Consider the following 25081-nt stretch of genomic DNA (forward strand, 5'->3'; position numbering starts at 1 on the left):
TCTTTAAACATATTTGGCAAAAGCATTTACCTTTCTAACGGTCCAGTGTTGCAAATACATTAATACCTGCTTAACTGTAAACATCTCAGTAGTCCCTCGTTAACGGCAAATTTGGTCTGGTATGTCCATGTCTATGGGCAAAATCCCGCTTGGGAGCACAAGCTGCTTCGGAGCACGTGAGGTGGGAAGCATGGGAGTCTGCAAGGGCCATTTTGGTTTCAGAGGAGCACAGACGCCACCAGCACCCCACACCCTGCTGTTCACAGCACCGGAGGCTTCATCACGCCCCATAAAGCTCCCAAACCTCCTCTGCCAGGCCAATCACATGGACATCATCAGTGCACATCAATGTCCTCCAAGGACGGTGGAAAGCGCAGAGCTTTCTTACTTGGTAAGCGGTCAGAGCATCATGCCGGGATGTGGCAGACATCGGTTCAAGTGCCTAAGGGGTGTGTTTATTCTGTGCAGTATAAACACACCAGTCTGGGAAGTGGCGTGCTGCGCAGAAATGCCTTGAGTCACTTTGTGGAGATAAATACTAAGTTTATGCTCTCCCAGATCTGGGTCCGCCTTGCCCATATACGGCCCACGATCAGCGCTGCCTCGACTTTGCTTCAGGGGCCGGGAGGCGTGGGGATTCATCCCTCGGCACGGGTTTCGGGGGCTGCCGGTGAGTCTCAGGGCCGTGCGTGGGTATCTATGCCATGCATGGGGATCTGCACCCTCGGGACCGGTGGGTTGGGGTCCACCCCAGCCCCGCAAGCCGGAGGGCCAGGTCCCAGGCTGCCAGGCTGGAGCAAGAGGAGCAACTGCCTTCATCTGCTTTTGTGGGAGCGGTCCGATGCGCCCAGTCGCCTGCCGATGGTTTTAGCAGACGTGTCCTCCCTGCCTGCAGGAAGGCCAGGAGACCTTGGGAGCGGGTGACTGCCAGAGTCACTGGAGCTTTGGGCGGGGAGGTGGGGCGAGGACAAGTTTTGCAAAAATCATACAAAGGGGCAGGGTGGGTGTTTGCGTGGGGACGTGGTGGGTGGTTGGGTGGGGACACGGTGGGCTTGTGGCTGTGGGAGGGGAGGACTGAGGGAGGAAGGGGCTGCCTACGTGACGGCCCCGGGGAGAGGGCCGGGGGTGGGAGGGGAGGCCACCGGGCCGCGGCCAGCCCGGCCACCGGGGGGGGCCCCTGCCCGCCCGGCGGGGGCACCACCGAGCTGCTTGGGCCCACGGCGCCGTTGAGCGCCGGCGCTAGGACCCGGCAGAACCCCACCGGCCTGCGAGAGGAGGGCGTGCCTACCCGTGATAAGAAGCCGAACCAATGAGCGCTGGGCCGTTGCCGGGCTCATTTACATTCCGGCGCGACGCATCCAATGAACGTGCGAGCTACCGGCCGCGCTGCGTTCCCCGCCACCCCGCCCGGGCTGCCGAGGTGGTCGCGGCTCACTCGGAGAATGGCCGCGGCCGCGGCCACGGCGTGCGGCTCCCCGCCTCCCCGCCCGCCCCGGGAGCAGCAGCAGCAGCCGCCGCCGCGGAAGCGGGGCGACTCCCGTCGGCGGCAGGCCGCCCTCTTCTTCCTCAACAACATCTCCCTGGACGGCCGCCCGCCCTGCCCGCCCGCCGAGAAACCGCCGGCGTCCGCCGGCCCGGGCGAGGGGGAGGAGGCAGCGGCGGCGGTGGAGCCGGCCGGAGCTCCTCCGCGCTTACTGTCTGCGCCGCCCGCCTGCCAGCCGCCGCCCGCCCTACTGTTGCCCGGCGTCTCTCCCCTCGCCGCCGCCGCCGGAGGCAAGGGGGAGGCGGACCCCCCCCGCGGGGGCATTTTCCTGCCGCAGCTGCTGCTGGGCGGTACGCTCTGCCCGCCGCCCCCGGCGCCGCCCGCCCTACCGGGGATGCTGGCGGCCGCCAAGCCGGGAGCCCCGGGGCTGCTGAGCCCCACGCAGAGCGCGGCGGGCGGCGGCTTCGCGCTGGAAGCTCAGCGGCAGAGGTGAGTGAGGGGACGGGACACGCCGGGCCGGATCGCGCATCCCTACCCCGCCTCGCCCTGACCCCGCGGGGCGTGGGAAGCGGCGGGACCCCCCGGGGGCCCTGGGAAGAACCGGACTTTCCCAGGGCCCTCGACCGGCCGGCGGCTCCGGGGTGGCGGGGGGGGGGTGGTGGACGGGGGTTGGGGAGCGGAGCATGGGAAACGGCCGCCCCCGGGGAAAGCGGCCGTGGGAGGCGGCGCCGGCCCCGCTTGTCGCCTGGCCCCGGGAGGGAGCACCTGCCCCGGGGCAGCCCCGGCGGAGGTGTGCCCGGGGTGGGGGGGGGGGACACGACCGGGGATATTCAGCCTCGTAGGCAGCCCGGGAGCGCTGCCCTGCTCTGCCCTGCTTTGCTTCTGGGTGTGCGGCTCAGCCCCGGGGATGGACGGCTCGCAGATTGCGGGAGTGTGTGGTGAGGGGGATTTGCGGGGTAGGTCACTCGCTGAGTCTCTGGCTGCAGTTCTGCGGTATCCTGAACCCTGCCTCCTGCTATTCCCTAGCCTGGTTTTGGTTTGGTTTTGTGGTTTGTTTTTTTTTTTTTTCATTTTTCTGTTTCCAGATGAAGCCAACAGAGTCCTTGCTGGGTAGGACTCTTCCTCCATGCAACGGCCGCACTGCTGATGTAGTGCCTTCTCCTGATCTCTGCTGCTCGTCTATGCAGTAACTCTGTATATTAATAAATGCTTGTACGCTGGGAACTCGGGAGTCAGCCTCAGGGGAGGATGTTCTGGCCTTCAGTGCGGGATTACCGCTGCGTTTCCAAGGGACTTCCATCAGCCTGAAAGTGTTGGTTTTCTAATCAACTGGAAGGCGGGCTCTTGCTCAGATCTTGGGGATTTGAGCTCTGAAGGAACTCTTTTCAGGCCGTTTCTTGCATAAACAGCTTTGTAAAGCGAGCTGGCCCTCTGAGCCTGCAGATAGGCAAAGCAGTATCAAAGGCTTTAAGTCTCTGTGGTCTTTATAGTGGCTTCCAGAGCTTTGTTAGTGAGTTGAGATAGAGATGTTGCCTGTGCTTTAAAGCTGGGGAGCTTTGCTAATGCAGTTGATGGGTGTTCCCTTTCAGGGTACATCTCGCAATGGAGGTGTCCTGCGTATCCCCAGGAAACAGCTGCTTAGAGGCTCAGGTGAATTTAAAGAGAAGTAGCTGTTTGTCAGTGAGGTGTGGGGGTCCTCAGGTGTGTCATCCCTCCTGGGTTTTTTCCTTCTTGGACTGTCATTTACCACCCGTTGCTTTTCTATGTGTAATGGAAGAGACCTTTCTTTCCTTACTTGTTGGAGAAATTGAAGCTGGGCCTGCTGGATGGATGCCCTCTATGCACAGATTGCACTGTTGTGTACTGCTTGTGGAGTAGGAAAGCCTGAAGTGAGGGTGTTGCTGTGGCACAGCTCCTTCCTAGCACTCCTGGTCCACAATAGCCGCATACAGCCGTGCTGTACAATTTCATTTCATTGCTTTAATATTGCAGGTAAAGCTCTCGGGCAAGTTTGCATCAAGAGCTTTACAAGCACGGTTACCTCTGCGGGTGTGATGCTCGGTGTGCCTGTGCGTACTGAGTTCTGGAATGATGGAGTTTGTGTAAATGATTCAATCCTTCCCCTTCCCATGCCAAGTCAGTAGGACACTAAGAAAACATTCCTAGGATCTTCTCATTTGATGTCCTTCCTGCCTCTTTCCTTGGCATCTGATCTTGGATGTTATGTTCTGCTATAGTAATTCTAATCAATCCACCTGAAAAGAACGATAAATCAGAAATAAAAGGTAGAGAGAAGTGCGAGGAGGTAATCGAGGCAATGAAAGGGCTTCTGTCTGAGTAATGACAAAACAGGCCATGATTTTTCAGCTTGGAAGAGATGGCTGAAAGGGTATATTGTATTGCATTAATCATTTTGTATACTACTTACGAGGGTGATTTGGAGCGAGAGTTCTTCTACTTTTTGTCTTTAAAGAAGAAAAGGGTGAGTGGAGAACATCCGCTGAAACTCTAGGCAGAAGATCCACATCTTTACCTGGCGATACACACGTCTTCTGACAAAAGGACAGTTTTAAGCTGCCTGTGGGGATGTGTTGGACCCAACGTATCTCTTCCCAGTCACGCTGGGCACAGGAGTGGGTGAGATGGACCGTCCCTCGGTAATTAGATTTCACCCTCGACTTGCAGGGTGAGGGACTTGGAGCACTTTATTTTTTCGCTGGATAGTTCCATGGTTTGCTCTATGACGAAGCAGCCCTTCATCCCTGCGGAACAGCGGCGTCTCCTCTTGTTGCAAATACATGAGGAGTGATTTGGGGGCTTTCTTTCCTGCAGAACGGTGGTGGTTATGCTGCTTCCCCTTCTGTGTGTGGCATGCTGCTTGCAAAATAAGATTCAGAAATCAACAAACAATCGCAAAATGGGTTTCCTTTTACTGGGACTCGGGAATCTGGGTAACATTTTGCCATACAGTAACGTTGCTACTCTAGATAGGTTAACTGCATGCATCATGCAAATATATAGGCATGTGAAGTCATCGGAGGGAAGGGGGATGGGGAATCTGCGCTGGGACTCTGGGCATCTAATCTTTGGTGCCTGCTTAAGGCAGCCGCTCTCCTCAGAGTCCTTTTTTAGTCACTGTCAAGAGCTGCTTTGAATTGCCCTCAGTGGAGCCTCCCTTAAATGCACCAGGAGCGCGGGCTGAAGGGTCTCCAGGTTCGCTCCATCTGTGTTCGGTGACCAGTGCGGCTGCGGTCCTGTGCCGTGCCCCGGGGATTTCGTCGTGCTGGGGCTTGCCCCGGTCAGTGGACATCACTTTATCTAGAACTGGAGGTTTCATTGGGCGGAGTTTTATTACAAAACTTGATCTTGAGTTGATTACGAAGTTGTGAGAAGCTGATGAGACTGGCCAGCGTAGCTCAGGGCAGGTTGTGACAGCACCTCTGCTAGAGTCGGTGGTTAGTTATTAGCAACAGGCAGGATCTTTAGTACAGCCCAAGGAATCGGTGATCTGCTCAGCTGATGTAACGTGGAGTTTCTCGGAGCTGCTCGGTAGCTGGCAGGTCCTTTAGGATGGAAACTTGAGCAGCGCACGCTCTGTTGGAGGCACCGTTCAATCTGGATGCTTGGTTTCATTGTGCTGCTGGCTGAGCATTATGAACTTAATGACTTTAACCTTCCACTTTCGTTTTCCTAAGGAATCTTCTGTTTACAGGATCTTAAATTACAATGCTGTGTTATAGCGGCTTGCTTGCTTAATCTGCTTGCCAACCCTTGTCCCTTCTCCTTTTCCATCTTGCTCTGTTCTTTTGTTCTTTCAAAGAACAAGCCTCACAAAGAGCAGTGGAGGGAGGCAGCAAACAGCAAACAAAGTGCCATTCACAGATTTTTTTTAATTAATTTCTGCAGCTGGGTCAAACTGGCAGGGCTTTCTGGGGAAATGCAGATAGCAGAGGGCCCTGAAAATAGCCAGGTTATGAAAGCATGAAGAATGGGAACAGGCCTGAATGTCAATGCTTGTCGTGCCTCTGAGGTTTCAGTATAGCGCAATGTAAAGCGGCTGGTTTTGCCATAATATTTGCTGCATTTTGCTGGGCCTAAGAATAAATACGGAGACTACATTATTTGCAACTGATGCTTTAATGTCCTTGGTGTGCAGTGGTCAGGGAGCTGAACTGAACGCTCATGGTTGCTGATGAATCAGAAATGACTGAGCTAATTTAGGTCATTTTAAGGGTGGGAGTTTAAACAATAGTTGATAACAGTAGCACTTTGGACCAACTCTGCTTTTAAGTGTTAATTGGATGCTGGATTGCTGACATAGGTGTGATCAAATTAGTTGGGTGGAATGGTGGAAATGCTTGGTCAGGCTTTTTATGCTTATGATGGTTAATGTGTTGTTTTGTCCTCCTGTCAGCTTAGTGGCTGTTTTCACTTCAAGAAATATAAATATTTTTTAAAAAACCCAACCCTCTGCTAATAAACAGATTTTGTTGAGATGGATGAAATACAATGTTTAAAAGTCTTAGTTTTAGTTTCTAGCCTTATTTGGAATAACCTGAGCCCACATGGTACTTTTCAGGAAGCAGCAAGATCTTGTCAGAGCCGGCAAGCTTTGACCTTTCAGGCATGAACAGTAGACTGGGATGCGCTGCTCAGGGCTGAAAATGAACATATTCTAAACCTGAACTTTATTTAAAAGTCAGCTGAAACATTAAGGCTTCTCCTTCTCGGCAAGCACAGTTTGCTTTGACAGCTTTCTCTCATATTTGCAACTGCAGGTGAATGGCATGTGTCTAATATTAAATGTTTATAATTTATAGATGCCTGTAGTATTTATACCTGGCTGGGGATGTCAGATAATATTAATCAGAAGTAGTAAGTTGTATGCCTAGCAGGAAACTTGGAGATCACAAAATCCACGTCCTTGTGTCCCGCATACCTCTGCGAATGGGTCTGGGTCAAACAATCCTAAACACTGCTAACACCAAGGTTGTTTGACCTCTTCATTTAAAAGAGTCCAGAGGCTGCTAAAGTAACTTTGATCTCCAGCCAGAAGGATTCTGTACAGAATGAACTGTACTTGCAGTTGATTTCACCAGCTTTTCCAAGCAGTTGTGCAGGAGCCCCAGCAGCGAGTTTCAGGATGCTGTGGGAAAGGGGATGCTCTGGAAGCGCGTTTCCACCTTTCCTTTTCCCTCGCTGCCAGCTCGCAGTTCCCCTCTGCAGGAGATGATGAGGGTGGTCAGAATGATGTTGTCTTGCTTCTTCAAGTCAATGAGTCATCAGCTGAGAGGGAAAATGCTACCAAATGAAATGTAAACAGCTGAATAGCTTAACTTTGGGGAGGTGTTGGTGGGGCCCTGTTTCAGACATCCAGTAAGCAAGTCCTGTAGGAGTGTTACGGCCAGTGAGGAGGATGTGTTTGGGTTGTCAGGACTCCTTACCATAACTTTGCTGAGCCCCAAAGTCCTTCTTGATAATTGCAAAGACGTGGGCTGCCCGAACTTGCGTCTGCTTTGCCGACTGACCGGACAGCTGTCTCATTTACCTGTAGGTGAAGCTTCTTCAGGGCTGTTGTGTGCTCTTGGCACCATGACTGAACCACTGAACCAGTTCAGAAGAGTTATTAGTGGTGGTGATTTTTTTTTTTTTTTTTTTTTCCCAAGCTCCTGTGAACTGTGGGATGAGGCAGGCAGGGTGGGAAAGATCTCTGCTTTCAGTTTTAAAGAGTAGTTCTGAGCTACAGGTGAGCTCTTCTGCTCTGGGTTTGGGTGTGGTTCATTTGATTTAGAAGGGGAAAAAAAATGTGGAGAGAGGAGGAATGACTCTTGCAAAATTCTCTATTTTTTTTTTATTTCCTGCAGTATGTGTTTTAGTTATATTAAATCTTGAAGACTTAACTTCAGCTGTCATGTATTCCTCCTTTTTCCATCTGTCAACCAGTTAAAGCTGTGAGGCTGTCAGGCTGAGCGAGCCTGAAGATGCTTTTGAGCCTTCTTTTGAAGATTGTTCTGAAGTCTTCTGGCTCTGTAGTTTGAGTTTAAAAATGCGTATCTGACGTGCACACTAGCATAATGAAATTTGGATTCTTTAATGAGCACGAGGTATTGTTGATAAAGCAGGTGACTGCAGATGGAGGGTGCTCAGCTAAAGCCACTCTGTCGTGCTAGCTCTTCAAATGCAGAGCTTTAAACTCCTAACGTTTGGTTTATAGCTGTTGTGTATATAACTTACTGTAAGTTATTATAGTCTAACCTCTGAAAAAGATGTTAAATGAAGAACCTTTAACTGGCCTTGTAAGTGCGAGCAAAGCAAAAGTGTTTCACGAGATAGCATTTGTGAGATGTATCGAGTCTTTAAAACTAAAAGCTTGCTGCCAGCTGACCCTGCTGCCTGATCCCAGCAGCCCTTCTCCTGGGAGCTCCGAACACCCGGACTCCATGCAGCCACTTTTCTCGGGCAGCGTTCCTCTTGTGCCAGCTCTCGCTCAGCATCGTGGTACCCGAGCTCACAATAGCCTGCAGACCAGCCTCAGACCTGGGTAGCCATTTCATTTGCTAGCCGGCCACAGGATGGGCTGAACTGCTACCGGTCAAAGCTGCTTGCTCAACAGCATGGACGGATTTGCATTTGCTCTGTTGTGGTCACTACAACTTAAGCATAAAATTTTGCCCTGGTCAGGCTACAACCTCTTGATTGTGGGTTGGAGGAGATGACTGATGTTGTGGTGGAAAGAAGCAAGTGGCCATAAAAACACTGGGAGACCTCTCTAAACCTTCTTAAACTGGGTTTCCTCCAGTCGCCTGTTTTGAATTTTCTTCTCCCCAGTTAAAAGCTTCTCTCTTTTTTTTTTTCTTTTTTTTTTTTCTTTTAACGTGGGAATTTTATTGTGCTGAAGGCTTTTATTTTAACAAGGCACATGATGAAATGACAGCATCATCTCTTGGGGAAGTGCATGAATATTTCTAGCATAATGCCCCCTGTTATCAAGGACACACTTTGCATTTCACTGGCCTGTTTCGGTCAGCAGTTCAGTGCTTAGTGAGCAGAGCACAAAGAACAGAGGGAAGCAGGTTGATGAGCTAGGAGTACCTCCAAAAACTGGTAGAAACTTGGAGAAATACAGTTACTGGCTGTGTCCTGGCCAGCACACCTAGTTTGCTTTGTGAGAAGCAGCAGGGATTTTAGGAAGGGGCTTTAGAAGTGGGCTCTGGGCACAGCAACCCTTACATCTGGTTTGGTGGTTCTGTTGCAACAGATGGCTTTCATACTTACTGGAAGGCCTTATTTCATCCTTGGATTGTCTAAACACTCTTAGCACCAAAACAATGTGATTTTTGAAACGCAATGAATACAAAGCTCATTTCCTAGTAGCATTAGGTCTTAATCGTATGTGGTTGTGAATCAGCAGTGAAGTAGCAGCCACTGTGAAGAGTATCTGATTTCTTTCCTTGTTAGTATTTAAAACTCTCCAGGCTTAGAGCTTCCCACTTACTCTGCCTCCACCTTCATTCAAATTATACTTAATTTCTGTTCCTTCTTGCCTGTCCCATAGGCTGCATGACACGTTCTTTTCCTTGCATGTGGCTTTACTGGTGTTTGAGGAGTGCAAGATTTTCTCCTGGCTGTTTGGGACCAGCAGGAAAGCCCCTGGTGCCCCTTCAGTTTTGCAAACAAACCTTGAATAAGAACACAAAGGTGGAGGAATTGAGCCTCCTCGTCATCCTGAGGTCTCACAGAGGGACCTGCTCTGAAGCGTAGAGGTACTTTCCATGCTCATGTGGCTAATTTGGGTTTATTCTTTAAAATGAAGACTTGTATTTATTCTCTGGCAGTCTGATACTTAAACAAATGTTAGAACGAGCTCCTGGGACGGTGGCCTGCAATCCAAATGGCACATTTGTGGTGCCGTAAAACAGTGAGTAGCTGACTTTGTAAAGAAGGAGCGCTTAGCTGTATGCTTATTATTGGTTATGCAGGGTATCTTCTCTGCTGCTGCCTCTCATTGAACATCAGAGCTGAAACCATCTATCCATGAAAATGGCTTGCTCGGTGCCAGGCACTTCATGGTGTTGATTCTTCATTGAAGTAATTTCTTTCACCACATATGTGGTTTTGATGGTGATTCAATATAAATGTGGTCTCTGACTTCTTTTGGCTTTAATTACTGAGAACTTGTTGCTACTGGTGAGCTGTACTCAATCTGCTTTTGAGCAGAAAACTCATTAATTTGAGCGCTGAGGGTGGTAAGGCACGGGGAACCGATATGAAAATAGGGATGTTGATACTCGTACGCTCTGAGATGCAGGCCTGAAAACAGTAAATGTCCCCTGGACTGTATAAGTAATGGCAGCTGTGAAAAAGTCAGCTTAAAAACTGGAACTGGTTTTCTTAATCCCTTGATGCCAGTATTTTACCTAGTTAAACTGAAGCACAGTTCATACCTAGTTGTTGGCTTGCCTGTAAGGAAGGAAAACGACACAGCTTAATCTTTAAAATATGTCTTGGCAAAACAAATCTGACAGGTATGTCTTCCTATTGTAAACTGGATTTGGGATCTGGATTTCTTGTGCAAATTGCCTTTGACTGTTGTTACTAAGCTAGTGCTTCCAAAAACCAATAAATGATTTTTGTCCTTGTTATATTAATAACTCAGTCCCTTGACAGCTGTGATTATACTGAGGCCTGTAAAGGACCTTACAAAGGGACGTCCATATTAAAATAAAACTCTTTCAAGTGAGAAATAGGAAACCAAATTCTATTAGTCCCTAATTTTACACAGTAATTAAAAATCCTTGACCTCCCCCATTCCACCCATCTATTAGCAGTACTTATTGCTAAAGAGCAACAGAGGATACAAGCCTTGCTGCTAATTTTAGCCCAGTGCCTGGGGGGTGCGTGCCTGCGTGGGTGCGTGCAGCAGGGCATCCTTCCCCAGCAAAAGGGCGATGGATGCGACTCCATCCGAAACAAATCCGCCCTGCCAGTCCCTTTGGCTGGAGGAAATCTCAAGTCGTGTTACTGGCTTTTGCAGCATCTTTGAACGCTCGTGTCGCAGGGCTTGGTGATCCTAGGAAGTGGTGAGGGTAAGAAGTCATGGCAGAAGATGGATTCCAGGTGGTGCGTGGGTGAAAATAGCTGAGCGCTGGTTGAACCCTGGCTGTGCAGTTGGCTTGGAGTGCAAACCTGTCCTCGTGAGAGGTGGGGGTTAATTGGGATGGGAGGAGAATCCCAGTAAGATTGTAGAAACTTCTGATTTAGCCCTTCAGGAAGGAGCGAGACCAACCAGTCTGTTCACCTGCTGTGGCAGAAATGCAGGAACCAGAAGGGCAAAACAGAGAGAAGCTTCAAAATCGCCGAACGGCAGCTGCGTGCAGGGGCTTAAGTAAGATCTTTGGCTGCTGTAAGGCCCAATATTAGGGGTTAAAATGAGATTCGTGAGGGCTGCTTGTTTCCAAGCCTGGAAGCGGAGCCTGGGAGTGCTGAGCAGGGACATGGGTGCCCAAAGGGCTGCCCCACTGTCCCTTAGAGGACACAGTGGCCCAGGAGCAGGCGTGGAAGAGGTTTGCGTGTGCCTGAAGCTATGTCTGATAGCACAGGGTTAGTATCTCTTTTGCATTCAACTATCATATCTGCTAAAGAATGGGCAACTTGGACGTTTCCAACTACAGCAACATCCTAAAACTTCACCCTTGTCCTCCTGGGTGTCTGCAGGTAGCCCAGCCTGTGGGTGGGAAGCGGGAAAATACTCTTGGCGAGCCATCGGAAAGGTCACTGTTCTTTAATCTGGAGCTGTGACTTAACCAGCTTTTTCCTTTCAGTTTGTAAGGCAGGACATGTAGGGATTACCGGTGCTATACATAGATTGCTCTTAGCTGTGTCCTGTTCTGCTGGGAACACTTAAGAGCTGTATCAGCCTCGGGGCCGGGGATCCTGCATGCTGCTTTGTGCATTCTTGTTTGCCCTCTGCAGAGAGTTTCTCTGCCAGCACATGGTGGGGCACGGGCAGGACGAGAAGAGGACAGTTCTGAAGCTGGAAGCACTCAGAAGTTGGGTTTTCTCAGTGGGAAATCTGTCAGAAAGGATGAATGTGTGGGCTGGTTATTCCTTCCCAGGATGGGAGTCAAAATGCAACTCTGAGCTTAATTTGATGGGTTTTTATCTGAACACAAGGGGTTTTGTGGTGTTTGTTTTTGTTTTTTTAAGTGTAGGTTTAGATCATCAGGGATTCGGCAGCAGTGTTGGATTGTGTGTGTATCCGTGTGTGCACATGGAGATAAGCTAAGGCGTAATCCAGAATTCCTCTGCTTGATAACCCCTTATCTCTGAGCATGTGCTGTGTGTGTTTTCTCTCTTGGTGGGTCCCTTTGGAGGTGCTGGCTGTGTAAACACAGATGATGTTTTTAATGTTAAAGTTCTGGGAGGGTTGTGCTTTATTGGCTCCTAAATTAGTGGGGGGAAGCACCCAAAGGTGAGCTCCTGGCCAAGGACGTACAAGCAAGCAAACCCTCTATAGTTTGTCAAGGAAATAGCTGGTATTGGCTAATGGGTGTGTTTGAACTTTCTTTAGGATACTATTGAAATTACAGCCTGCTCCACAGAATTCATTAACAGTTTAAGATTGGATGCTTCGATTTCTATTTGTCAGGTAGCCTGTCGGTGGGGGTGTGTGTAAGGTAACTTACAGTGCGTGTATAGATTTTAGTATTCTGTTTTAGCATTTAAGTTGCATTTGGCAACAAATGCTCGGTGTAAACTACTTAAAATCCTTTGAATTCCAGTGGATCAGAGCACAAGCAAGAAGTGTTATCGTAGATGAAGCTGCTTAGCACAGGATACGTGACTCGATGTTTTTTCATCAAAGCTACCAGCCACTGAAGTGATCCTGTGCTGCCTGTTGTTGAAGTGTGGATTGGCTGCATGAGAAGAGCACTCAAACTAAAGAATATATATATATGTGTGTGTGTGTATTTATATAACAATAAGTGCAGACTACTCAAAGTGTTAAATTTTGCAGCATGCTCCAAGTACTGCACTACCTAATAAAGAAGTTCTGTACATGAGTGGTACTAAGGAATCTAGCAAGTCTCTCTTGGACTGCAGCAAGGGAGCTGTGTTGCTGTAAAATGTTGGCTTGAGCATACAAACTGTTTCGGGTACTCTTAACTGGATTAGTGAGACCTCTTTATGTATACCTTGTTTTGAGATTTGAGGGAGAGCGTCTTGCTTAGCATCTGGGATTCCTCCAAAGTGACAGCTTCACTTGAGGACAGAAAACATTATTTACAAGTGAAGCTAAAAATGAAGTTTCCTGTTGGCAGAGTGGGGATGAGTCATTGTGGTTTTGAGTCAAGGGGCAGGATCCTCCCTTCACTGCGGCAGGTTTTTGCTTCCAGCTATGCTCTTACAGAGCAGCAGGTTCAGGTGTTTGTCACTTCTGTCCCCGTTACTAAGAAAACGGGACAGTGTTCAGAAGATGTGATGCTCCAGATGGGTCTCCACCATGGTGGCCAAGCACACCTTCATCAACCCTGAGAGCAGTTGCACCTACAGCTCTGGGGAGTTACTAGTGAGGGTCTAGCCGTGGCTCTCCCAATCCATCCAGTTACGTACACTGGCATCCTTTTACAGAACTACATGATTTTTTTTGTACCGGTGCCTATTGTCGTTGGCATTAGCTGTGTTTTCCCTTTGCTCACCACGCATGGCGTCTTTCTGTCTGCATCCAGCCAGGTCTGCCCCAGGAGGGGAGGAAGGCGGTGGATGTCACCAACTGTGTTCATGCCAGGAGGTTTGAGATTGGCCTTGACATTTCATGAAGCGTTTTTTTTTATTGGAGGTTAAATGCCAAAGTAGACTGGAGGACCGTGTGTATGTGAAAGCATTAAACTTTCCTGTGCAGTTCTTGCTGAAAAGCAAAAAAAAAAAAAAAAAAAAAAAAAAAAATTAAACTGAAGTGCTGGTGAAGGGCGTTGAAGCTGTGCCAGGAATGTTCTTCAGTAGCACCCTTAATAGCTGTTGATTTGTAGGAGACAGTCTCTAGCAATACTGAAGGTGTTAGTCCTGTGGGAGGATTTACCTCTCTTGTGTTTACAGAAAGGGACGCTAATTTTTCATCCTCCCACCTGTTTGAGTTGTGGTCTTTTTTTTCTCTTTTAAGAATGCCTGAACAGCGCTGCTGAGAACCTGGAGACAATCTCCTTTTGGGGAAAAAGTAAAGTTTTATATGGGAATATAAATTATTACAAATTCACTGGAAAAGGGGACTAATTATATTTTATTAAGGAGATTGTAAGGAGACTTTGGCATTCATTCTCTTTATGTACTTGAAGACAGAGAGAAAATGGTAAATTGTTTCTCTTGAACTTGTGATGAGGAATGAGGAGCTAATCTGGTTTCAGGAATACTTGGGTTGAAGTGACATTTATGGCAATGTATAAGGAAGAATACCAGAACACCATCTTGTCTGAAGTGCTGTATTTAGTGTTCGTGGTCTAGCTTGAAGCAAGAAGGGCAAATGCCACTGTTGCTAATAATCTGCTTGTTGTGGAAATCTGTAATTTTATAGCAAGTCTTGTGCCTTGGGGACGCTGCCTGTAACAGCAATGTGCCATGTAGAGGGAAACTGCCACGTCTCACTGGCACAGGTTTTGGCAGGCAGCTCTAGCAATAGCTCCAAGTAGCTCAGAAGAGAAGAAATAACTTGCAAGAAGGGGGGGAAAAGAGGTGAAAGCACCTGCTTAGTCACTCAGGCAATTTGCATTTCTAGACACCATGCTTAAGAAAAAGCAGATGGATTTTGTTCATGTCCAGAACTCTGGTGTATCTCTTCTGTAGCAACAAAATAGTGTGGTTTGGTTTCTTACCCAGCTCAGGCTGGAGAGGAGGGAAGGCAAAGTCACTAGGATTAGCAGATTGACCAGCTGTTTCAAAACCTTGAAGTGCTGGGCTTCAAGACCAGACTTAATCCCAAGTAGCTTTTTTTGATCTTCAACTTGAATCAGCTGAAGCTACAAATGGCTTTGCTGTGTAAAAACTCTTCCATAGCTGTTAATGATTAATAAATGCCATTTTTCTTGACCTCTCCCCCACGCTGCCCCTTGCACCCACCCAAGGTGCCATGCTTTTGCTTTGGTGTTGGATGTTAACGTCCAGGCGTGAGAGCCTGGCCTTGGTCTGTCCAAGTGGTTTGGCTGCTCATGGGTGCCAGAGCTCTGATGCAGTTTAAAGTTTGAATTTTTTCCAAAAGTAGATCTTGTCAAACCAGAGTCCTGCAACTTTTGTCTTGTATGCTGCTTCTGTGTTGACTTCCATGGCAGTATTGTCCATTGAGTTGCTATGTCACTTTGGAAGAAAACCTTGAATGCATGTGGCTTGTGCTAAAAATGTAGCACAATTTAAGCTTAAACAAAAGCAGAAAATATGGAATCTGGTAGTTGTAGTGTCAGCTTTTTGCTGGTGGCAGTTGAATCTGAGTGCATTGTTCCTATGGAAATTGCAGTCATAGTTTCACAATTCATTTGTAAATCTCTACCAACAAAGAATGACTTGACTTTGACAATAGTAATGTATCTTACTTTGGCAAAGTCTTATTTTTTTTTTTGCTTAAGTGTAATATCCTATTACTGTTACACTAACTCACATGATTCCTCCTATTATTCTTGTGTGTTCCATTCTGGGATTTCAGATGGGTACCAAATACACTTTGCTTCCTCTAATAACTCTCTCTATTGTTTTCTGGAGACATCTGTCAATTTTATTGAGCTACCATCATAGACTCTCAGCCTGCTGACTCCTGCAGCTGGAGACAACTGTGTTCTGAATTGAGAGTGCACACAGATGTTCGGTCATCATACAGATATACCTGTACCTGTCTATAGATTGATATAAAATGACTTATTCCCTTGCCTTGATGAGTGGGTGGCTTTTTGTGACATTTCTTGTAAGATTTTTAAAGGAGTATTTGGAAGCTTTTTAGGTGTTTAACTTATAGGTAGGTGTTCTTATGTGTTGAAGATAGTGAATGCTCTTGTTAATGAAGTTGGTATAAATATGTATTTCAAGGGTCCTAGAGGGGGAGACAAGTTCTTGGCCTTTTTAGGATCTTCAAACTCTTAGTTAAGCACTCTTCATCAAAAAAATCGAAAACCCCTGCCATTTGTCCTAAGAGTTCATAGATCTGTTGCAGTTCATAAACTCAGAGGCCATGAACTAATATTGTTCACTCTTCGTGGTGTTGTACATTTTACAGAAGGCGTTTTATCTCCCAGCGCTGCTCTCTAGACTTTTTAGAAGACATAGTGGAATATGCCAGTGTACGAAGGTACTTTTTTCAAAAGCAGCATTAATCTCAACTCGTTGCATGCAGTCCTCTCCTCCCACCACCCTCTTCCACGCCAATATCTGAGGTCCTGCATGCTAGTGCTGCCATCTGATCATACAACTGGCATGACTTTTTTTTCAGAGCACTTAACAGGTTTGGGGTTTTTTTTTATAATTGCAGAACCAAGCATATATCTGGGTCTCCAAGACACAAAAGTTTGAAGAAGATGCACTTCATCAAGAACATGAGGCAGTATGACACCAAGAACAGCAGGTAACTTTTGGAGATCGAGGTGCCTCCTATACTCAAGTAGGATGTGCTCGGCCGTAGACTCTAATTCAATGCGATTAGCCCTTTAATATCAGTGGGAACAAGGTGATGTCCTTGGGGTCTTGTTAGTTTTATACATCTATCCAAAGCAGTAGGTGCTCATATCTGCTACATCTGCAGCAATATTCTGATGGTTCTGCCATCCTACTTTGGGGAGGTTAAATCATTCTCTTCTAACACCCTCCTTATCTCTAGCACACAGACTGCTTAGAGCTGAGGAGGATTTAAGGAGAATGGCTTGGTTTAGCCAAATTCTTGGCTCATAGTTGCTGGGCAGAAGAGAAGGGCGAGGCTGCGTTCATATTTATTAATAGCGGTGTGAGACTTCATCTAAATGTAAAATATTATCTACATCTTTTCACAAGGTTTATGTAAAAGTTACATAAATATAGATATGTATTTAAAGACTAGGATCTCCTTTGAGGAGCTCCTGAGGTGATGGCAGTTTCTGAATGCTGGGTTTTGATACAGAGCTTGGCTCTAAGGACTTAAAAGGTCAGCATGAAACTTCTGCTTTTGTGCTGTTTTCTGAAAACATAAAATCCATAGCAGCATCTATGTGACTTTTAGAGCAATATAAGAAGAGTCTTGTGTTCATGTCCCATAAAAAGCTGCTTTGTAACTTCGGAGTCTTAATTCATATCCTCATCTTTTCCCATCTGCTTACAGGATAGTGTTAATCTGTGCTAAACGAACACTGTGTGTGGCTTTTTCTATCCTACCTTACGGGGAGAGTTTACGGATCAGGTGAGTCATCTTTAACTGCTTTGTGAAATGTCTGGTCTATTGTTTGCAAAAGATCTTTTTAAATGAGCATGGTTGGTGTAGGTATCCTGGTTTGATGCAGGTGAACTTATTTAACTTACCATTTATGTGTGAGGACAAGAGCTTGCTATCAGAGCAGTAAAATCAGACATTGCCACAGCGTCAAAGTGTTCATTCAAACTCCAAGAGAAAAACAGTGGAAAAGGTAGACTTTTCTTCAGGTGTCTGTGCACATTTTAAAGCACTCCAGTCCTGTGAAATCCCTGAAACCAAGTTTGAACACGTGATGTGGCTTGTTGCTGTGTATGATTTCCTGTATTCCTAAAGTGGCCAGAAATCAAATGTCTTTAGTGCAACAAACAATTGTGTCTGCAAAAAGCATACAGGGCGTCAGGGAAGGATGCCACAGCCTTTATTGGAAACAGTCATGGTTTTATAGTGAAGTTACATCTAAATAAGTTTAAGATGCTCTAAGCCATGAACGTCAGTATTTGCAGTCTAAGGAAAACAGAAACAGTTTAGACTGATTGAAACTGCTTTTAGTGTTTGTACTGCATTTTTGTATAGAACTGTCAGTATGATCACTTACAAGAATCAAAACCTGCTAACTGGATTTCCCTGCAGCTTTGCTCCATTCCTTGTGAAGTCTTAAGTTGATTCTGTGAAGGTCTGTGATTTTACAAGTATATCACAGAAAATGCTAATTTTATTCTAATCCACTTTTGGCAAAACAATTGTGTTGTCACTTCTGTCCTGTACATAACTTATGGACGAAGGAAACGGATGTTTAGTGGTGGGAACTGTATTGTATGCAAATATACTTGCCGTAAAAATAGTTGATGGGAAAATATTCTCTCACTTAATAGAACAGCAGCAAGGTCACTGGAGCTATTTTACAGCAGTTCTGAGCACTGTGTCGGTCTGCTTGTAAGCTGGCAATACAGTTCTTCAACTGAAAGCTGCTTTTTCACATTGGAATATAGGTGACAAAGCTGCGTGCTGCCATTGCTGAAGCAGAGTTCTGCTAGCAGCCTTAATTCTTAATTTGGGCCTGTGTGCACAGTGGTTGGAAAATTGCAATTGAAAGGCAAGTTTCTAATTCTGGAAAACTAGTTATATAAATCATGTTTGCTGTCAAGTGTTTGAGCATCGGTGTGTTTACAAATGGTATGGTCTTATGCAGAAAGACCATATTAAAAGTTTACATTTGCTAGGTATATTGTTACAGATTTGAGTTAAAATTATATGAAATCAGATTCTTCAGTTAATGAACATCTCTACGTTTTGAAGAGTACTTAAAAATTAATGCTTTCTTGGAGATGGGATTGAGGGATTGCACTGTCCTCACATAGAATTCTGACCTGGTGGTGTTGGCCATAGCTAGTGGGTGGACCCGGTGTTTACTGTAGAGGAAGCTGGACTTATGCTCCATTTTCCAATAGTGCATTTTCTTATCTATATTTAGTGATCTAAAGATGGAAGGACAGAAGCAACGACATCCTTCTGGGGGAGTTTCAGTCTCCACTGAGATGGTGCTTGGACTGGAAGGAGTAGAGCTGGGTGCTGATGGCAAGGTAAGGAATTTTTTTTCTTTTTTTTTTTTTCTTTTCTCTTGATCTCTAATGCCAATGACCAAACCACTGACTGGAGCGGGGGACAGCAGGTGGGTAAGCTGGCTGCTTTTAACCAAGGACCATTTCATGCTGGGGCAAATCACTTAATTTATGCAGTGCTTTGCTATCCATAAAGTGAAAGCTGTAACTTTTCAGAGCAGTGGAAGTTTGTTTCGATCCTTAAAATTTGAAACGTTTGGCTTGTGGTGAAGCTGCTTCTGAGGAGGCTGTTGAAGGCCATGATCACTTCTGCCTCCATTTCTGGAGAATTGATTTGACTCTGGTATCTCAGGCAACATGTGAGTGATGTTTTGATAGGAATATGGGTGAAATTTGTACCTCTTCTGTTAAATTTATATACTGCCGGAATTTTACTGATGTGATTCTCCCCTTTTCTTTGCCACCACACCAAATCTTCCACAACACTTCCATACTGAAGTCATGGAAGCAAGGCATTCCTCATCCAACTTTTCCCTTCTCTTCCTGTCCCACAGTTTCAGGGTCCCCATTCCCAAATACAAATGCCAGGGGACTCTGAGTTTGAAAATCCTAGATGTCTGGAAATAAGCTTTTCAATAAATTTTTCCCCTATAACTACTACAACTTTCTTTTCTTTAAGGTTGTGTCCTATGCAAAATTCTTGTATCCGACCAATGCCCTGGTTGTTCGCAAAGCTGACAGCCATAGTGCTGTTCCCTCATGTCGAGCTAGTGCTTCACGGAGTCTTCCTGGATCAAGATATAAACCTGTGACGGCAAAAACAATACCAGCAGGAACAGACATTGGTAAGAACAGCTGCCAGCTTTGTCACCACTTGTGCACACAGCAGGAAAGTGTAAAAGGAATATATTTGTCTGAAACAATTGCAAGTGGTAAAGTGCATTATTAAGAAGGATGTGCTGCAGCTGGAAAGAGACTGGTTTTAGCACAACCTAGTAAAGAAGGCTTGTTAATGAAGTTTAAGTGATGAGCCTTAGGACTGAGACTTGCACATGTTCCTTACATCCGCTGTATATCTGGCCTAGTTCTGTTTATGCAATTCAAGGAGTGCAAAGCTTTTCCTTGGAAATGTGAAGTTTTATATTGCTCAACAAGAAACATCTGGTGTACATGGATACAGGTGGTCCTCCTTGCCTTCTAGCACAGAAACAGTGCATAAGCCAATGATTTTGTGACAAGAATCCCTTCTCTTATGTAAAAGGGCAAACCTGATAACTCTGCTGTCTGTTAGAGTATAGGCAAAATAATTCAGTCTTGTGCAGTTGTTTTCTGTGCATATTTGTGGATGACACAGTTTGCACTAAGTGTAAAATGGTGTGTCAAGCACATGCTGGAGAAAGAGCTTGTGTGATTTTATTTTTTTAATAATTCTAATACTTGACTGGTGCATTTATGAAATGCAAACATGTGACTGTAGCTGCAGTTTGCCTGTACTATGGGATCTGCTGACACTCTTAAAGTTTGCTGTTTGAAAACTTTTTTAAAGAGGAAACAGGGAATTTAAAGCTCTTTATCTTGTGACGCAATGTGTTTTCCTCGTTCACTCAGGAGGTGAAGCTGGGGAAGCTGTAGAGTATGATCCAAACCTTCTGGATGATCCTCAGTGGCCCTGTGGAAAACATAAACGTGTTCTCATCTTTGCCTCTTACATGGTGAGTAACTGACAGACCTGAACAGAGTGAGTGCCTGGAAGATCCTCATATAAAGAACTTCCTCTGGGAAGAAAAAGTTGTGGCTTTTTGAGAATTGGTTAGGAAAAATACAAATAATTGGGTTTGTAAGCTCAGCTTGTCGAGGACCAACCCAACACATATCTACATGTTGTTATTTGCTGCTTGTAACCATGTGCTTACTAGTTTTTTAAGACTTTGTAGTTGAGATTCAACATGGTCTATTACTTAGGACATTACAGCAATGTTAAATTGTGAATAATAAAACTGGGGTTTGCCTTTGCATTAGTGTCTTTGGAAGACGTGTTTGGCTGTCGGTACTGTTCACAAGAGAAACGATAAATTTTGCCTCTTGTGTTTCAGACTACAGTCATAGAATATGTGAAACCCTCGGACCTTAAAAAGGATATGAATGAAACCTTTAGAGAGAAGTTTCCTCATATCAAGTTGACACTGAGCAAAATTAGGAGGTAAGAAACAAGCATTGAATAATGAGAACATCTTCTATGCTGTACAAAGCTTCTTTTATCTTCCACTTGTATGGAGCAAATACTAGATCTATTAATAGTATATATGATTAAACACTAATCTCTTGTTGCCAGTTGAGCTGACTGTAGGATGACAGCCCCGTACAGGAATGTTTAGGATGCTGAGAAAGGGTAACAGTTGGTTTTCATAGTTCCACCTAAAAGGGTTTTGTTTCACCAACCCTGGTGTACTAACACTAATAGCCAATTAACAGTGAAGCACCATTAGCCTTGAAACAAATACTTGTAACCTGATTGTTTGGCTGTAGTGCAGTCCTGCTCTAACTGGATTGTCTTTTTGGACCTTCTGGCTATTTTCACCTTTCAATTACCAGACTCACTGATGACCATGGACTCTAACAAGATTCTAGGATAAAGAAGAGTGTTAGGTTTGGGGAGTCTTGGTAAAGAAAAGCATTTCATGAAGGCAGGACTATACCACACAGAACTCCTCATCTTCCAGGAAATGCGTCTGGCCGCTCACCAGCAAGATGTGCTGTTGCGCTTTCAGAGAGCTGTAATCTTGCTGGTATTACATGGCGGTTAATGCAATCAGGGCCTGCTGAAATAGCCGGCTTAAACACGATTCTGCTGAATCACCAGGGTTCTGTGTAACTCAGCTCTAAGTGGAAGGCCTGCTCAGGCAGAGTCTGTGTTCTGCCAGTGTCCTGCATACTCCTCTTTGTAGCTGTTTTGAGTAGTGTGTTTGCACAGCGATCTTCTTGCATGGGTGGCAGCCGTGAGAGGTAGCATCCACCATAAAGTCTGCCTTAATGCTGAAGTGAAGGGCTAGCTGTTGTGGGAAGCGCATAAACCAGTTTGCCTTCCCTCTCAGACCTGATTCTTCCACGAGGTGTGTAGTAGACAGGTCTCTATGTAGCAACTGCTGTGATCTGCACAGCTTTGATGTGGTATTCTGTAGTAGGTCAGGGTGGTTCAGTCTTATGATATGAATCACGAACCAGTTTGGGAGCCCAGAGGGAATCATACAGCAATAGCCTGTGTGTCAATAAGACAGCTAAGCCCCTGATGTTTATGGGCAGATGAGGAACTGTTTTTCTACAGTAGATGTTGTCAGCCAGGTTAAATCAGTTCGTGCATCAGCTTCAGCTTGCTGCCAGCTGGACTTCTTCAGTCTAGGATCATGCTCATCATGGTTTTCCAAATCGAAGTCTTGCCTGTATGCTCTTCTGAGTTCCTGTGCTGCAGTGTTTCTAGAGCATTTCATAAAAGGCTGTCATTTTCTTTTTTCCTATTCCCAGTTTAAAGAGAGAGATGCGGAACCTGAGTGAAGAGTGCAATCTGGAGCCGGTTACTGTCTCCATGGCTTATGTTTACTTTGAGAAGCTTGTCCTCCAAGGCAAACTCAACAAACAGAACCGCAAACTGTGTGCTGGTGCTTGCGTTCTGCTTGCAGCCAAGATCAGCAGTGATCTCAGGAAACATGAAGTTAAACACCTTATAGATGTAAGTACTATGAGGCTTGTTTCAGGTGGTGTCAAAACTTTCTCTCTAGCTCGTAGAACAAGACAAAGATTACAGCCAAGATTTTCACCAGTGCATGCTTGCATTTAAGACCAGCTCTTTCAGTCAGTTTTATGTCTCATTAGGGCTCTTCCTTGATTTTTTTTTTTTTTTTTTAATTCATTAAAACTACCTGACTGGTGCAGTCCAATGTCCTACTGATCCCACAGTGAGGTTATTTTTGCACTTACTGTTTCTCAGGCAAACATGTAACTGTTGTGTGGGCGTCACAGCTGAGCTGATAAGCTGGTTTACTTGTCTGATCCCTGGCAACACTTTTGATTCTGTAGGTACAGCTCAGGCCATGCATCGGTGACTCCTGTTTTATGCTGACTTAATCTAACAGCGTGTTAGTATCTTGTGGATTAACTGATTCTGTTTCTCCCTCTCCTCTTTTTTGTTATTACTATCATAGAAACTAGAAGAGAGATTCAGATTCAACAGAAGAGATCTCATTGGTTTTGAATTCACCGTCCTCGTAGCTTTGGAACTGGCTCTCTATCTTCCTGAAAACCAAGTTTTACCTCATTACAGACGGCTCACGCAACAGTCTTAACCAAAGCTGCGTTCCAGCTGACAGCCAGTGGTGCCGGTGGATCGCATCACTGAATGCTGCTGCTGGAGTTGCCGCTGGCCTTTCTGTGCCGCTGTGTGCGTCCTGCCACGGCCACAGCTAGTTTTGAAGTCTGCAGTGTGTTACTAAACTGTCGAGGTGTGCATTATGGACACGTATGCCAAGTCTGGGGGATGGTACGAGAAGAGTTATTGGACTTTATTTTCTTTTGGACATCTAAAGCACAAATATTCACCAGTCAGCTGTCATGGCTGCTTATTATTCCTTATTTATCTTTCCGGTTTTACTAAAACTGTTCTTCCCTATGAAGAATACTATGGTATTGGTTTTGTTTTGTTTTGTTTGTTTTTTTTTTAAGCCTTTGTTGTATTCCTTGAGACTAAAGGAAGCATCACTTCCATTCCAGTGCACCATAAAGTTCAGATGTTTCTAAGAATCTTCTTGCATTTTTACATTAATGAAATGCATACTTTATTTTTTTAAAGATGTGCCTAAAACTGGCTGGTCTGGTACCAGTGCTTTTTAAGTTAGTTATGTTATTTAGCGGGGAATCCTGAATTTGTATAGCCATTTATTCTTTACCTGCATTGGCCTTGCATATAAGGAAAACAATTCCAGTATATCTGCACTAATGATACACAGGGCATCTATTCTCTACTATACTATAGACCTATAAGTAGCAAGATTGAAATTACTCCGTTCTAATTTACTTAACTATTAATACCTTAAGAGTATACACTTTATTTAAAAAGGAAAGATTGTTTGAAAATGTCATGAAGTACCACGTTGAACAAGGTAGCTGCAGCAAAGTGATTGCCATCCTAATTCACTCTTCAGTGGAAGATGAGTGCTTGACTAAGAGCAATTTGCTGTTAAATGTATCATTTATGATTTTGTTTCAGTGTTCAATAGTCTGAAATAAGCACCTTTTTAGTAGACCGTATTATATATGGTCTTGCGTGCTCTGAGCAAATACTTAAGTCAGTAGAGCTACTGCTGCCAAACTAAGCCAATGTAACAAAGCATGCTCAATATTTAAAATGCTACCTTTTTACTCTGTTCTTCCAAGCATTGCATCACTGTGATGGTCCTCATAAAACTGGCATTTGTTGCACATCTGAACAGCCACTTAACGGCTGGTGCCCAGCAGAGCTCTAATGCTTATGCAGAGGTTAAATAACTTCTCTGACCATTGGCTAGTCTTTCATTTATTTTTTAAATATCCAGGTTGGGAATGAACTCTTATATGTGGAACCTTCTGTGATATTGGCTCTTGGGTTTATTTTCTGAAGCAATATTATGATACAAGTAACTGTGTGTCCATTTGCAAGGAACAAAACTGATGCTTGGCTATTACGACTGAGAAATTTGTAATTTAAGTTTGACTTCTAAATGAAATACTAGACCTCATACGGAGGTAAGGGACCTGCTATCTAGTATGTAAAGTAATGTAAATTCCTGTTCCTTGTATTAAATGTTGGTTGTAGCCAAAACCAAAGCTGAATCTTTGCTCTTCAGCTGTGTTTTGTCTGAAGCTAATTTGGCTTCATTAGAATTGCAGCAAACTTTAACGGAGCCCTTTCCTCTTTAAGGCTCAAAATGTATTTTTCATATATAATAATTACAGTGACTATCAAATCTTTTGTAACTGTGTTCAGCTGTATGTAGCTTCAAGTTACTTGTGTAAAATTTAATATGCTTGTGATTTTTCTCTAACACAGAAGGACTTTCCAGTCTCTGTAAGTGAGGTGGTAGCTAATAAGTTAGACAATAAGCTTGCCAGTTATCTTCCAAAAGGTTTAAAAAAATTGCCTACTAGTTAAACATTCTGCTGAATATAACTGTCCTTGCATGCAAGAAATAGTGATGCGCTAAACATCTAGCATATAATGAGCCTTCAAATTAGCAAACAGTGGCGAAGACAACTGAAGTGGTCCACCACTTCCTAAAGTCATTAGGGGAGGGGACAGAGGTAGAACTGAGCGAAGAGATTTTTCACATGGTATCTCCAGAACGAGTAAAGCACTTTGGTTAGTATGAATGAAATCGGAAAATGTCTTTCTCTGGGAACTTCTTTATTTAGCGTATAAAGAGTTTTCTGTAACAAAATTAACTTTCCTTTCTCACCATCTAAGGGGAAAAAAAACCCGCATTTTGGTTTGCAACACTTTGCAGTCTCTATTCAGTGGAAGTTTGTCTAGTTGCACTGGGCATTACACTCCCAGAATCTACGGTTTCACATCCTAAACTGGCAAGCTTTTGTTTTCTCTTT

General features: G+C 45.1%; 1 protein-coding gene across 1 annotated transcript; it reads left to right on the top strand.

The window, feature by feature from the left end:
• Positions 1–1442: 1442 nt before the first annotated feature.
• On the top strand, positions 1443–24452 carry CABLES2 (Cdk5 and Abl enzyme substrate 2). The gene is made up of 10 exons (XM_052775788.1): positions 1443–1972; positions 15735–15806; positions 15987–16079; positions 16806–16883; positions 18367–18475; positions 19134–19299; positions 20063–20166; positions 20548–20654; positions 21974–22178; positions 22651–24452. Exons 1-10 carry the CDS (start codon positions 1443–1445, stop codon positions 22789–22791), a joined length of 1605 nt encoding a protein of 534 aa, XP_052631748.1. The 3' UTR covers positions 22792–24452.
• The last annotated feature ends 629 nt before the right edge of the window (positions 24453–25081 follow it).

Source organism: Harpia harpyja, chromosome 1 (genome assembly GCF_026419915.1).
Source record: "Harpia harpyja isolate bHarHar1 chromosome 1, bHarHar1 primary haplotype, whole genome shotgun sequence".
In the NCBI taxonomy this organism is placed as follows: domain Eukaryota; kingdom Metazoa; phylum Chordata; class Aves; order Accipitriformes; family Accipitridae; genus Harpia; species Harpia harpyja.

Excerpts from the sequence above, each read along its gene's own strand:
- CABLES2 (XM_052775788.1), top strand. The coding sequence starts at position 1,443 with ATGGCCGCGGCCGCGGCCACGGCGTGCGGCTCCCCGCCTCCCCGCCCG. Across the intron at positions 15,807-15,986 it reads GAATATGCCAGTGTACGAAG|AACCAAGCATATATCTGGGT; the intron begins GTACTTTTTTCA and ends TTATAATTGCAG. Across the intron at positions 19,300-20,062 it reads ACCAGCAGGAACAGACATTG|GAGGTGAAGCTGGGGAAGCT; the intron begins GTAAGAACAGCT and ends TCGTTCACTCAG.